The sequence below is a fragment of the Podarcis erhardii genome, assembly GCF_964252035.2.
Source record: "Podarcis erhardii genome assembly, chromosome: 3".
NCBI classification, from domain to species: Eukaryota; Metazoa; Chordata; class Lepidosauria; order Squamata; family Lacertidae; genus Podarcis; species Podarcis erhardii.
In genome coordinates, this window is record NC_138507.1 from 111907421 (window position 1) to 111922395 (window position 14975).

The 14975-nt window shown below is 45.9% G+C and overlaps 1 protein-coding gene across 1 annotated transcript in view; it reads right to left on the bottom strand.

The window, feature by feature from the left end:
- Positions 1 to 2198: 2198 nt before the first annotated feature.
- ASB3 (ankyrin repeat and SOCS box containing 3) overlaps positions 2199 to 14975 on the bottom strand; it is a 46808-nt gene continuing 34031 nt past the window's right edge. The window contains exons 7-11 of the mRNA XM_081854778.1: positions 13470 to 13647; positions 12403 to 12600; positions 8047 to 8295; positions 4809 to 4942; positions 2199 to 2722 (exon numbers count right to left, since the gene is read on the bottom strand). Coding sequence (XP_081710904.1) covers positions 2448 to 2722; positions 4809 to 4942; positions 8047 to 8295; positions 12403 to 12600; positions 13470 to 13647 — 1034 coding nt within the window. The 3' untranslated portion in view covers positions 2199 to 2447. The remainder of the gene's footprint in view (positions 2723 to 4808; positions 4943 to 8046; positions 8296 to 12402; positions 12601 to 13469; positions 13648 to 14975) is intronic.

The window sequence follows — 14975 nt, forward strand, 5'->3', positions numbered from 1 at the left end:
GGCCAAGGGAGCCAGCATGCAGCTTCCAGGTCATGTGGCCAGCATGACTAAGCTGCTTCTGGCGAACCAGAGCAGCGCACGGAAACGCCATTTACCTTCCCACCGGAGCAGTATCTATTTATCTACTTGTACTTTGACGTGCTTTCGAACTGCTAGGTTGGCAGGAGCAGGGACCGAGCAACAGGAGCTCACCCCATCACAGGGATTTGAACCGCCGACCTTCTGATCGGCAAGTCCTAGGCTCTGTGGTTTAACCCACAGCACCACCCGCATCCCGAGTCTCAAGTGAAGATACCTCAAAGGAAAGGGTTGGAGCCAGCGGAAGTAGCTGGGGAGGGAAAGGGGTAGCAGAGATGCAGGCAGCCATTCACACCTCCTCCTTCCCGTTTCCCTTCAGCTGCAGCAGCACCAGTGCTGTGCCAGCCTCCCTGGGAGGAGGCATGAAGAAGAAGGGCAGAGCCCCCCGCCCTCAAAATGTGGCCAGCAGGGCACTGGCTTCTTCCCAGGCCACTGTCTGAGAGCAACAAAAGTGACCGGTGGCTGCGTCAAAGGGCAGGCACATAGGGTGTTGCCCTACGGGTAGCTGCCTGTAAGCGAGGCTCTCCAGTGAGGCTGGACAGGAAACTATCACCATGTCAAAAGAGAAATTAATTCAAGTTCATTCATCTCCCTACCTCCACAGACCCCCCACGAGGCCAATGTAACACCAGATGATTGATAGGTGGGTCGTCCTGCCCACTGGTCAAAGGTGGCCCTTGAGGCCAAAAGGCTACCCCTGTTATTTGAACATAACCAGCATTCCAGCCAGGCAACAAGAAGGTCTGGTGGGGTGTCTGGCCTAGAGAGAATACTGAAAGCCATCAGGGGCAAAGAGCAGGCAAACTTGGCCCTCCAGATGTTTTGGGACTACAACTCCCATCATCCCTGACCACTGGTCCTGTTGGCTAGGGATGATGGGATTTGTAGTCCCAAAACATCTGGAGGGCTGTTTGCCTATGCCTGGTCTAGAGGGACGCATATTGCCCCTGGGCCTGAGATTCTCCCCCTCTACTCTGGCCTACCTACCTACTTGGTACAGGTCAGAATTACCTCCTCAAACCTTTGCATTGTGCTAGTCAGGTTTTTGTCCGAGCCTTGATATCAGAGACAATTTATAACTGGAGATCCTGCATTGATAGCAGCTGTAGGATGAAGACCAAAGAAGCAATGCCTTTTATATCAGCTGCAGGAAAGCAACAATGGGATAGATACCTTGTTTTATTGAGTGTGCTTTAATTATACGTAGGGGTTTTACAATTGGGTTGACACCTGTAAACTGTTTAGAAGCCACTTTGGCAATTGGTGGTATCTACATGTATTATAATCATTAAAGCCAAGATTGTTTTGCGAGAACCATCTCTTTTGTTGAATCTATGCTGCTTTGTTGGAATGGATTTTTTGCTTTAAGTGCATAGATCGTTTTACTTGTTGTCACAACTGCACGACTATATTGTTGCAAACGAAGAGCTTTTATGCTCGCAAGACTAAATGCTTTCCCCTCTGCAGTACTCACAAATTCCTTATCAAGCCCGCCTGTGTGCCTGCAAAAAGGGACTGCCAGATTCACTGGACCATATTCTTTTGGGCTGCCCTTTGCACAGCAGACTCCGCAAACAGATGCTGAGCAAGATGCTGGGCCTGCGACCCACGGCTCTGAGAAAAAGCCAAATGAGGTTCCTCCTAGCAGACAGGGACAAGGACTTTATTACCTCCGTGGCTTCCTTTTTAATCTCCATCTCGCCCGAAAGCGTTCTTAATGAATCACCTCTCTAGGGCAGGCATAGGCAAACTCAGCCCTCCAGATGTTTTGAGACTACAATTCCCATCATCCCTGACCACTGGTCCTGTTAGCTAGGGATAATGGGTGTTGTAGTCCCAAAACATCTGGAGGGTCGATGTTTGCCTGCTCTAGGGAGTAGACAGGTGTGAAGCAGAACAACCGAGTGCCTTGTGACCCTCGACAGCCTCACTCCTGTCCCTTTTAAATTTATCCCACGGATTTGATGCCAATAAAGGTATTTGTATTGTATTGTATTGTATTGTATTGTATTGTATTGTATTGTATTGTATATTGTTGTAACACAGCCTAAGACCTTCTGGCAAAAAACCAGGTAAGAAATAAAAAAACAATCAATGACAACCAAAATAAATCAACCAACTTTACAGGGAATGCGTCTTTATTTGGAATGATCCATGGCAATATTTATGCCTTTGCAAGTGTTTTCATCCATTTGAATGTTGAACTCCTTTGAGAGAGAACGGCGCTTGGACGCTTATCTGAAAGCCTCTGAGCAAGAGTTTAAAGAATCTCTGAAGAGAGGGTATCCTATCATGGGCAGCAGTGGAGAGGTCTATCATTGCATTGAGCACCACAACATGGTTCTTATGACAGCCAGAAGCCTTAAACACTATGAGGAGCCTGCTTCAGTTCTTGTGTTTTCTCTTCTCTCCGTGTTTCCTGAACTGGAAAGAGGTGGCGGGACAATCTGTTGGTACACTTCGCCCAGTCTAAGCTGAGATTCTGAAATGGCATAGCATCTCAACACGTCTTTGTAAAGCAAGGCGTCCTGCAGGCAAGCGGGTAATGGCAGCTGGCGGATAAACTGGTCTGACCGTAAGCGATCGCTCGTCAAAAGTGACCGGATCTCCAGACGGCAAAGATGAGACAAGGGAGGGATGTGCTCTGTCACAGAAAAATAAAACAGAATTATATGGGGCACAACAACTGAGAGGACTTCAAGCTCCCTTCTGCAATTGTTCCATAAAACCATCATAGTTAACATCCACAGGTCAGGCTGTCCCTCCATGACTTCGTCTTAGCTCCTTTTAAAGCCATCTAATCGAGCAGCCACCGCCACACCATGCAGCAGCGAATTCCATAAATGAACCACACACTGTTTAGAGAATGGAAGCCTTTCTTTCTTCTGCCCTGAATCTACTTAGCAGTCAAGACATATCTAATCTGCATTAAGAGTTCCCTGAGCCCAAGGACTTGCTTTGCAAATTCAGTGCAAACTGCATAATCTCGGGTTTTTTGTTTGTTTGTTTTGTTTATAAAATTTAAAATAGAAGACTGAAATCAGCTCCCTTCTATTAAATAGCACCATCTGCCTTATTCTTAAAAGAAAAAAAAATGCTGCAGATCTTTTAAACAGACAAGAGAGAAAAATAATGAAAATATAGAGGGCGGGGGAGGGCCCAGTGAGTAAGTGAACTGAAGGGAGACCACAAAGAGATGGTAATTAAGCAAATATTCAGACTGAACCATCCTGATACGTTTGCTGGCCTTGTACACAGGAGAGAAAAAGAAAGACATTTCCTGATCAGAGTCTAGCCTAACCTTTCTATTATTAAAAAATGGTATTTCACTCTCCCAAGTCTCTAGTTAGCAACTGACGATTCCATACTGTATCTGCGCTTTTCTTTCTCCCTGGCGGGTGGTCCTGAGTTTCACCACTGCCAGGAGTAATTGGCTGACCTTTATCTCCAGAGCTGGATCAAGCAGAACGACAGGATCATTTATATATACCCACTGATTTTGGAAGGCTAATTGGAAGAGCCGCATCGTATGGATGCCTCTGCTCTGAAACCAGCTTGCACTGCATAGGAAGGAGTCTGTCCACCAGTCATCTAGCTCAAAATTATTTACTCCGGCTGGCAATGGCTCTCTGGGTTGCAGCCCTTCTTAGCCCTCAAACTTACAGCAACACCCTACATTGAAAGGCAAGGAGAATCAACAAGCTGCTCTCCGCGTGTTGCTGGATAATAATAATAATAATAATAATAATAATAATAATAATAATAATAATTTATTATTTATACCCTGCCCATCTGGCTGGGTTTCCCCAGCCACTCTGGGCGGCTTCCAACAGAACATTAAAATACAAGGCTGCCTTCAGATGTCTTCTAAAAGTCTGGTAGTTGTTTTTCTCTTTGACATCTGGTGGGAGGGTGTTCCACAGGGCGGGTGCCACCACCGAGAAGGCCCCCTGCCTGGTTCCCTGTAGCTTTGCTTTTCGCAATGAGGGAACCGCCAGAAGGCCCTCGGCGCTGGACCTCAGTGTCCAGGCAGAACGATGGGGGTGGAGATGCTCCTTCAGGTATACTGGACCGGACTGCAACTCCCATCATCGTTCAGTCCACATCTAGAGGTCCACAGGTTCCCCGTTCCTGAATTCTAACTCCCAGCTGGAAGCAACAAGGCTAAATGGTGCAGTGAAGCCCCTACCACACCCATAGACCTTGTGCCGACCAGAATGCAGAATGGCAATAAAACTGCTGGTTTTCACCTTTCCAAGCTAGCCTGGCCCAGAAGATCAGGCTTATGATAGAGTTGGAAGGGACCCCAAGAAACTGGACCAGCTTAGGATGCAAAAGATTCTTGGCTAGTCTGGCTCCACCACCTCTCTCAGCAATTTGTGGGGCAGGGGGAGATAAACTACCATTGGTGGGATACAGCTTCCACCATCGCCGCCGCCATCCCCACACTTTCAGTGTGTGCCCTCTGCTTTAGAGGCCCCTGCCATCAGAGTAAAGCCTCTGCCATATCCTAACCTCCACCCAGCATGGCAGGTTTCACAGCCTGCCTGGCAACGAAGCCTTCTACAGCGAAGCACGGATTTTTGTGAAACACAATTACTCTGGATCAAGATCCACACCACTTCTTTTACAGGCATTATTTTGCCCAAGCGTTCGTAATGCACGTCAGCCCCAAAAGCAGTTTTGTCATCTATGCCGTGAAATAAAACAGACTGCATAGAGTCACTTACCGAAGTGACTGCGAGTCACCCAGGCGGAGGTTTCATTGTGGTCGGAAAGGATCTGCTCCACGTCCCAGGGAAGTCTCTTCCAGTTGGTGAACTCCAGAAGGAAGTTGAGAGTGTCACTGCTTACAGAGGAAACCCTACGATCGAGAAGAACTTGGTTATTAGGAGAGCTTTTGCCTGAAATCACATTGTACATCGTCCTGTCTGCTCAGTCCCTGAGCTTCACCTGACCTGTGTTGATCGGGGAACATTTGGAGGGGGTGTTTGCATTTTCACTTGTCTGTGTGAACTCCCTCTGGGATGGGGGACCCTGAGCCACTCTACTTGTGTTCCAGGTGAACACAAGAAAAGTCACTGCAAACCTTTCCTCCACGGCTGGAGGTAATATGCTTCTGAAGACCAGGTACCAGAAACTGCAATAGTACTGTTGCCCTCAAGTCCTGCTTGGTTGGCCAGCCTGAGAACAGAGAGCTGGACTGGTTGGGCCCATAGCCTCATCCAGTAAGACTCTTCTTATGTTTCCAGCTCAACCCAAGAAGGTCAGAGCTGGTGTCCATGGGGATGGATGTGTCCATGAAGCTTAAAGCAGGGCTTCATTGGCCATGCTGGCTGGGGGAGATGGGAACTCGAATCCAACAATATCCAGCAAGCTCCCCAAACCCCTTCCCTAGAACACACCCAGGCTGAATCACACACAAGAAGTTTGAACCAGGGCTTGCTAAACTTGTCGAAGGTGCAACGTACGTATGGATTCTCCTGCCCGGTAGAAATCATCCTTCAACTAGAACATCATTTCATTTAGCTGAACAGCTTTGAGCTGCACTTGGGGCCTGTAAACTTAGGCTCTCGACGGCTTGATGAATTCAGCAATACTTACTTTGCTCGCCCACCCCTAGTATTAAATTACACTCAGCAAGCGGGCTGCCAGTTGGAAACTATAAGCTTGTCCAAGTGCCATAATTAAAGGATTTATATTTTGCTTCCCTTAAGGAAGCAGCCTTCAAGGTACAGGGGTCTTTCCTAGAGATCGAAGCAGTTAAAGGAATCTTTTTCATGCTGCCTGCATCCAGTGACCTTTAATGTTTTGCTTCGGAATACAGGGCTCTTTTTTTATTATTTTAACCCAGCTGCAAGTCTTGTGTGTTCAGCAACGAGATGATTCCTGCCCTTTTACAGCACAGAAAAGGCATTCTGTGCCCCTTTCCCATAGAAGCGGGTCTGCACATGCCTTCCCTGCCCCCTTGCTGAAACCTTTAGAAACACAGCGTACGGCTTGTTTTCTCCTTTCACTTGACGGAGACAGACCTCCTGCCCTCGGTGATGAGTCAACACAGCTGGAATTCAACACAGAACACAATTCTGTGAAAGATCCACACTATGTTCTCCCTGTAAGGAGGTTCTGCCGTCGCTTCTCTTCCAGTTTCACTGTCTGTCAACAATTATTCACCTCTATTCCAAGCCTAAGGGGACGCAGGTGGTGCTGTGGGTTAAACCACAGAGCCTAGGACTTGCCGATAAGAAGGTCGGCAGTTCGAATCCCCGTGACGGGGTGAGCTCCCGTTGCTCAGTCCCTGCTCCTGCCAACTTAGCAGTTCGAAAGCACATCAAGTGCAAGTAGATAAATAGGTACCGCTCCGGCGGGAAGGTAAAACGGCGTTTCCGTGCGCTGCTCTGGTTCGCCAGAAGCGGCTTAGTCATGCTGGCCACATGACCCGGAAGCTGTACGCCTGCTCCCTCGGCCAGTAAAGCGAGATGAGCGCCACAACCCCAGAGTGGGCCACGACTGGACCTAATGGTCAGGAGTCCCTTTACCTTTTTATTCCAAGCCTGCTTCTTTTTCGGACTTGGGGCTGCAGCAGACATAACGCTCTTGAAACCATGGTTAAGGGATTGGGCTGCAAGAGCATGCACTTCCTTTGCCCCTAATCTTTCCCCCACAGAAATCCCCATTGTGAGTCCCAATCAAGGCTAAAACCTGAACTTAACCCTAGTTAAATGCTAACCAGGATGTACACTATAGGCAGTTTTTCCTCAGTCATAACCATGGTTAATTGATCAAGAATGCCTTACTCATTCATTCCCCCCTTTTTTGCATGTGAACTCCTTGTCAATTTAACCACTGTGTAGTGTTACATCTGCCCTGAGATTCATGTCAACCACAATTAGCTTGAAAAGAGGATCTGGTTCACAAACCATGGTTAGAATTGGCCTTGGTGCTGACATAACACCACACCATGGCTAAAAGGGAGAGGAAATCATCATGGGAAAGGAGAGCATTGGGAGAAAGAGGCTACAGTCAGAGGAATCTGCTTCCAATTACTGTACAGTACTGTGCTTATTTAACTGAATCAGAGAATTCGCATTACCTGCAACAGGAACCATATTCTAAAATAGCGCATAAAGCCAAAATTGCATATAGTCAAGACACATTGGATACAACAGCAGGTGAAATTGTCAAAGTTTTTTCCAGTCACTTTTTAATTTTTTTGTCAAGCACATAAAGCTGAGTGCACACAAGTTAAATGTGCGTACGTTGCGGGACTACTACATATGCAGATGACTGTCTCATCTAAGGTTTTATAGAACCTTTATGTTAAATAATAACACAACTCACAGGTGGGGGGGAACCTCCATTGGCAAACTTTCATTTTTACATATCTGTTTTATTTGTAAAGGAAATCCTTGCAGGAGTTAATACTTTACTGTTCCTTCGGAGTTGCACTGTACTTCTGTACTTTTGCCCTTCCAGGCTGTGATGTTCTTTCTTTTTGTTACGATTGTACTTCTTCTTAACAAAATCAATTCTTAAAATTATTTTTAAAAGAAGAAGAAAGAAATGCTTGTGCTGACAGAAGAGCCCAGAGCTATTAAGTGCAGCGCATCTGCAAAGTAAAAACCACAAATAGACAAGGTGGATGTGCATCTATATGCATGCATGTACACACAAGTGAATACTTGCATGTGTGTAAGCTGCATGTGCACAGTGTATTTTATTTCCGATAATGCAGAGACCACTAAAAAACTTTGATTAAAAACAGAACAAGGTATAAAACAACACGGAGAAAATTCACAAATATGAAAGACCTACAAAATCAGAATAAAAGGAAACGTTAACCCCTTCCTCCAAAGGCTTGCCTGAAAAATACATTTTTCACATGCACTGAAAACGTGAAGGCGCATGTCATATATATATATATATATATATATATATATATATATATATATATGTAATCTTGCTTACCATGATTCATTGAGGAGATGCACCGGATTGAACCCAGCCAACAGGAGGGACGGCAACCATTCTTTGTGCTTGTCTCCTGCAAGAATTGCATTCTTCGTAAATTCCGTCTGGTGCTCTCTGCGTGGAAGCTTACAGCCTCGCTTCAAAAAATGCTGAAATAAGGAGAACCTTCCATCATGCAGACAGAGGCCTAAATCTGCTTCAGAAAGCGTGATCCCATACTTCAGAAGAATGAGGATTAAGCCAGACCTGCAACCAATGTTCAAAAAACACACATTTGTCAATGCAGTTTTGTTTTTCAAAATGTCTGCACTTGAGCACCAAAAGGCCTACAAAGGAACAACTGCAAATCACACTGGGATGTTTGTGGTGGTGGTGGTGGGGTGTTGTTGTTGGGTGAGTGGTTGCTGTTTGGTTTTCGTATCTATATTTTAGGTGTTGTGCTTCATATGGGAATTGTTCAGCTTGGTTGTGTATTTTTTATGTTTTATCAATTGCATATGACTACTTTTATTATTTTTGAATTACGGTGCTGTAGGATACCCTAGAGAGTCCCATGGACTGCAAGAAGATCAAACCTCTCCATTCTTAAGGAAATCAGCCCTGAGTGCTCACTGGAAGGACAGATCCTGAAGCTGAGGCTCCAATACTTTGGCCACCTCATGAGAAGAGAAGACTCCCTGGAAAAGACCCTGATGTTGGGAAAGATGGAGGGCACAAGGAGAAGGGGACCACAGAGGACGAGATGGTTGGACAGTGTTCTCGAAGCTACCAGCATCAGTTTGACCAAACTGTGGGAGGCAGTGGAAGACAGGAGTGCCTGGCATGCTCTGGTCCATGGGGTCACGAAGAGTCGGACACGACTAAACGACTAAACCACAACAACAACTTTTATTATGTTGCAATTAGGTATTTCCCCCCCCCCCCCATGTTGTAAGCCGCCTTGAGCATGGTTTGAAATGTGGGAAAACAGCATACAAATAAAATCATGTGTGCATATGCTCCCCTGCAACCACACATTTCAGGAGAAGATCCACAGTAGTGGTCAAACTGTCTGAGAAGGCAGATCCTCAGTCTGAGGATGCCCTGGGTCCCGCAACACTTTGAAAACTGCTGACTTCCTGGATAGATCACTGAAGTTCTAATAGTTTTTATTGAATCTGCGACAAGCCATGTTAATCTTGCCAGACGTTAGCCATTTCCATTAGTATGAGGAACTGGTTAAACTGCAAGTACGTCCTTCTTTACAAACTGGGATAATGTCTTTCTCACTGGTTACCCTCCTGTTTCTTCTTCAGCGTCTAGTTATATTACTGGAAGTTTAAATAGCTTTTGAAACTAAGCAGAAAGGAAGAAAGTAAAAAAGCACTGAAAGCTTCCAGGTTTTGAAAACACGAGTTGGTTCATGCATAGCGCAAAGCCAAACCATGGGTTGCTGCTAATACGTGAGCATGCGAGTTCCTAGAGAGGAGACCGCGGCCATTTTGCTCTTCCTCCAGTCCTGCTGCTATTGCTGTGAGCTAAACAATGGTTTGGCTGTTATACAATGGTTTGGCTTATAAACAATGGTTTGGCTTGTCTGAATCTGGGCTTCTGGTTTGTCTGCTCCAGGAAAGCCACAAGCTATAAGCCGAAGGAAATAACCTTGGTTATAAGCCTTGGTTATTGTCTGGAGCAGAAGAAACCGCAAGCCTGCTCAACCAAACCATGGCTTAGCTCACAGCAGTGCAGCAGACACAAGACCAGAGGAAGAGCAAAGCGCCTGCAATCTTCTCTGCAGGAGTCCACATAATTTGGGCTTAGGGTTGTATGTTTGATCCATCTCTACGTAAAAAGAATTTGTTTTTGGAAAACCAAGTCTCTTGTAACTTATGTAGGACAGTTCCCTGAGGCTGCCTGGACATTTTCCCCTGTTACTTCTACCAAGGTTGTTAATTATCATAATTTCATAAAAAGAATATCTGCAGAGTGATGCCATCCTGAATGCTCAAGGTGAGTTATGATAAAAGCAAAAACATCTCAAGAGAGACCATTAGAACGAAATTCAAAATAGGTAAAATATTAACATTAGCAAATGCTAACAGGGAAAAAAACCCAACCTTTGCCACACCAAACAGGGCTTATAACTACAGTTTTAAAAGAAATCCAGTTTACAGTGGTGCCTCGCAAGACGAAATTAATCCGTTCCGTGAGGCTCTTCGTATAGCGGTTTTTTCGTCTTGCGAAGCAAGCCCATTGACAGCTTAGCGGATTAGCGCTATTAGCGGTTTAGCGGCTTTTAGCGGATCAGCTGATAAGCGGCTTAGCGGCTTAGGAAAAGGGGGGGGAAGGGGAAGAAACCCGCAGGAACTCGCAAGACATTTCGTCTTGCGAAGCAAGCCCATAGGGAAATTCGTTTTGCGAAGCGCCTCCAAAACGGAAAACCCTTTCATCTAGCGGGTTTTCCATCTTGCAAGGCGTTCGTCTTGCGGGGCACCACTGTATCTGATTTGTTTTCTTAGGGTTCATCAGAAGTCATTGCAATAAGACTGACAAAGGCAAGAATGATACAAATACACAATAAAATATGGCAAAGGACTTTAAGACCAGCAACAGATACACATATCACGTTTGAGAAACTCTGGACTGATAAATGCATTTCTGTTTTAACGCATTTCAGAATTTCTCCTTTCCTGTAAGCTGGAAGAGGGAAAAAATCAAACTGCATCAACAAGCATTCCTCCTGCACCCTCTGTGCGTAATATAGAAAGGAAACCCCAGCAGAATCCATGCTAATAACATTATCTTCTTTTTTAAAAAAGGAAAATGAGAGATTGATATTAGGAGAGAATCAAGCAGCCATTTCAAGCAGAAGGAGATGGGAGGGGAGGAGAGAGAGAGAGAGAGAGAGAGAGAGAGAGAGAGAGATTCTATGCTAATTAAGAATATACTTGACTCAATTACAAAATCATGTCAAGTTCCCTAGAGACAGAGATTGCTGATAAAGACCCTTTGAAAGCAAGGAAATTAGACTGAATGTGTGTTCGACAAGCCTCTGCTTCAAAGAGGAAAATTTCCCCAAGGAAATCCTTGCCAAGTTCTTTGGATACGACCCAGAACTGGTATACACCAGGCAGAAGTGCAATTCTGTGGCCGCCTGTTCATCAAGAAGCCTCGTGGATTTAATTGGGCTTACTCCCAGGTTAGTGTTTACACAATTGCAGCCTGAGAGGAAACCCCTGTTTTTAAAAGAAAGCCCTAGAGCAGGAGTAGCCAATGTAGTTCTTTCCAGATGTTGCAGGACCACAGATCCTATCAACCTTGACTATTCTCTATGCTGGCTGGGGCTGATCAAAGCTGAAGGGTCAACAACATCTGGAAGGTACCACATTGGTTAAACCTGCCGGGGGCGCATGTGGAATTCCAGCACCGAAGTTCAAAAAGTCCATACGTATGTTTAGCTCTACAGAGGGGGGAAGACAGCTTCATATATTACAAAGCAATATGGAACACAGTAAGTTACCTTGCCAACAAAGGTCCATATAGTAAAAGCTATGGTTTTCCCAGTAGTGATGTATGGAAGTGAGAGTTGGACCATAAAGAAGACTGATCGCGGAAGAATTGATGCTTTTGAATTATTGTGCTGGAGGAGACTCCTGAGAGTCCCATGGACTGCAAGAAGATCAAACCTATCCATTCTTAAGGAAATCAGCCCTGAGTGCTCACTGGTAGGACAGATCGTGAAGCTGAGGCTCCAATACTTTGGCCCCCTCCTGAGAAGAGAAGACTCCCTGGAAAAGACCCTGATGTTGGGAAAGATGGAGGGCACAAGGAGAAGGGGACGACAGAGGACAAAATGGTTGGACAGTGTTCTCGAAGCTACCAGCATGAGTTTGACCAAACTGCGGGAGGCAGTGGAAGACAGGGGTGCCTGGTGTGCTCTGGTCCATGGGGTCACGAAGAGTCAGACACAACTAAACGACTAAACAACAACAACAAGTGTCAGGCTTCGGGGACTCAGCTCCCCCCCCCCTTGGCCGTAGATAAGCAGGACAAAGCGAAGAGTCGCTTACTGTCACTTCCGTGCCTTGCAACCTGATCTCGCAACCACCATGCTAGCCACCTAATCTGCTCTCCGTGACCTCGGACTGATAGGCTGGACACTTTCCAGTAAGAGAGAGTGTCTGTTAGCCCTCTCCCTTCCAGTTCTTCTTCACTTTGCTGTCCCCCCTTCCAGCTCGTCCCAACTTTTGTCTTCAGAACTATGCCCCTCTGCAAACTAAACAACAACAACAAGTTATTTTATGTCAGGTTCTGAGTGATCACTGCCACCGACTTTTTGTCCACCCTCTCCTGCCAGTTCCTGCTGATACCTACCCCTTTTGGAATGCCAGGGGCATGGGTGATCGGCAGCCAAAGACTGGACAAGCCTGGGCATCTGGGCTGTAACCTTCCTTAAGCAGTAACTCCAAGCAATCTTCATGACCGCCTAGGACTGCAGAGTAGACAGGGCTCACTTTGCCTTCAGCGCTGCCACAGAGCCGGTCAGTAACAGGTACGAGCAAGCGTAGTATACTAAGGATATGAAAAGTGCTTGTTATTGCTACAGGTTTCAGTGCAAGAGCAAAATCTTTCCTGGCGCTTTAAAAACCAGCAACCCAACTTAACCACCTTTCAATGTTACATAAATATTAAAACAGTGATTCCAGAGTTTAAAACAGGTTGATCCTTAATGGATTGTGGGGGAGAGGATCACACATTTGTAAATTACTTTAAAATATAGCGTTGGAATTAAAATGCAGTTAAATCTTGGTTTACACAGATCTGAAGTGCAGTCCAAACCTAAGATCTACCTGGATGAGAGACTTTGTATTCAGCAGATTTGCTGGCTGAGTCAAGGCTAATGCCATATCCCTAATGCCAGTTCAGCAAGAGATACACTGATGTAAGCCCTGCACCCCAGCTCAAGTGGGGTTCTGGTCTCTGAGCCAGTGGAACTTCCTACCCCTGGACCTTTGGATCGGCAAACCCAAGAGCGCCACCCGCGTCCCCACATTCGAATCCCTGCGACGGAGTGAGCTCCCGTTGCTCTGTCCCAGCTCCTGCCAACCTAGCAATTTGAAAGCACGCCAGTGCAAGTAGATAAATAGGTACAACTGCGGCAGGGAGGTCAACGGCGTTTCCATGTGATCTGGTTTCCATCACGGTGTTCTGTTGCACCAAAAGCGGTTTAGTCCTGCTGGCCACATGACCCGGAAAGCTGTCTGCGGACAAACGCCAGCTCCTTCGGCCTGAAAAGTAAGATGAGTGCCGCAGCCCCATAGTCGTCTTTGACTGGACTTAACTGTCCAGGGGTCCTTTACCTTCCTACCCCTGGAGTACAAGGTAAGTCTAGTGACAACTTTGTTTGCTTGGAAATTGGAGCAGCTTCTTCTAGAACCTACTTGCTGTGCCCCATTTCTGCTGCAGCGTGGATAGGTAACTGCCACTCATCTTCATTGCAGTACAGGTTTGGATCTGCTCCGCTGGATAACAACAGCTCCGTGCATTTGTCATTGCCCTCCTGCGCAGCGATAAATAACGGAGTGGCCCGATCCTTGGCTTTACAGTTGACGTTTGCTCCTGATAGGCAACAGAGAACCCAGTAATTAATGAATAAGAGAGGTGGTTAAAGCCCAGCACTCTGCATCTTGCAAACATTCCTGCCGTTTAATAGGACCGCTGTAAATTACCTTTGCTGTGTATGCTTGCTATGCACGCTCAGGGAGTTATGAAGTACACAGTAGGGTCAAACTAATGGCCCATCTGGTCTTGCCAGATGCTCAAAGCATGTATGCGACAACGGCCGCGAGAGTTTTGGTAGCACAAGGATGGAAGACTGAAGAAACCCCAACTAAAGAATCATGGCAAGAAAAATTGAGGGACTATGCAGAACTGGCAAAACTGACATATAAGCTATGGGACAAGGATAACTGTGACTTTAAGGATGAATGGGAACCCTTTACAAAGTATTTGAAGATGCAACAAAGTGAACTGGACTCCTTGGCTGGCTTTGAATAAACATTCACAAACTTTTTATTGATAACAATCAGCTAAATAGTTTGAGGATCTATACAACTTTGTAACATGCAGAAATCAGCATTCTTAGAGAAATCAAAGACTGGAACTGAGGGAAGTCGGGGGGTGGGGGCGGGTGGGTTTTGTGTGGGAGGGGGGAGGGAGGAAAAATGGGGGGGAACAAGGACGATATGTTTTTGGATAATATGTCTTGTTTTAATTTTGAATAAAAAAAACTAAAAAAAAAAAAGGAATGCTCAAAAGCAGACTATGACATTAACAAATATCCCCTCTATATCTGATCATCAGAGATACACTGCCTACAAATGTGGAGGTTTCATTGCAACTTTCCCGGCCCTTCAGTCATCGCCAGGGGCCCTTCTCTGTGTACCTCCTTTGAGAGAGGTGGAAAAGGTGGCAACGCATTAACGAGTTTTTTCCCCCCAGTAGTGGTTCTCCATTTGTGGAATGCTCTCCCAAGGGAAAAACGCCTGGCATCAACATGGTCAGTTTTCAGACACCAGCTTTAAGACTACCCTTCTTGCCCAAGCTTCTTAACGTTGGATTGCACCTTGAAATGACTCTGGCCTTTACTATGGTACTCATTTTCTCGTGGGGAGGGGTCGGATCTGTTCTTTCTATAGTATTATTGGTCATATGGGTTTTTTTCAGGAATTTGGTCTTATATTTCTTGTTCTTTAAGATTGTAGTCAGTACAGTGGTGCCCCGCAAGACGAACGCCTCGCAAGACAAAAAACCCGCTAGACGAAAGGGTTTTCCGTTTTGGAGGCGCTTCGCAAAACAAATTTCCTATGGGCTTGCTTTGCAAGACGAAAATGTCTTGCAAGTTTTTCCAACTTTTTCCCCCTTTTTTCCCCCTTTTTCTAAGCCGC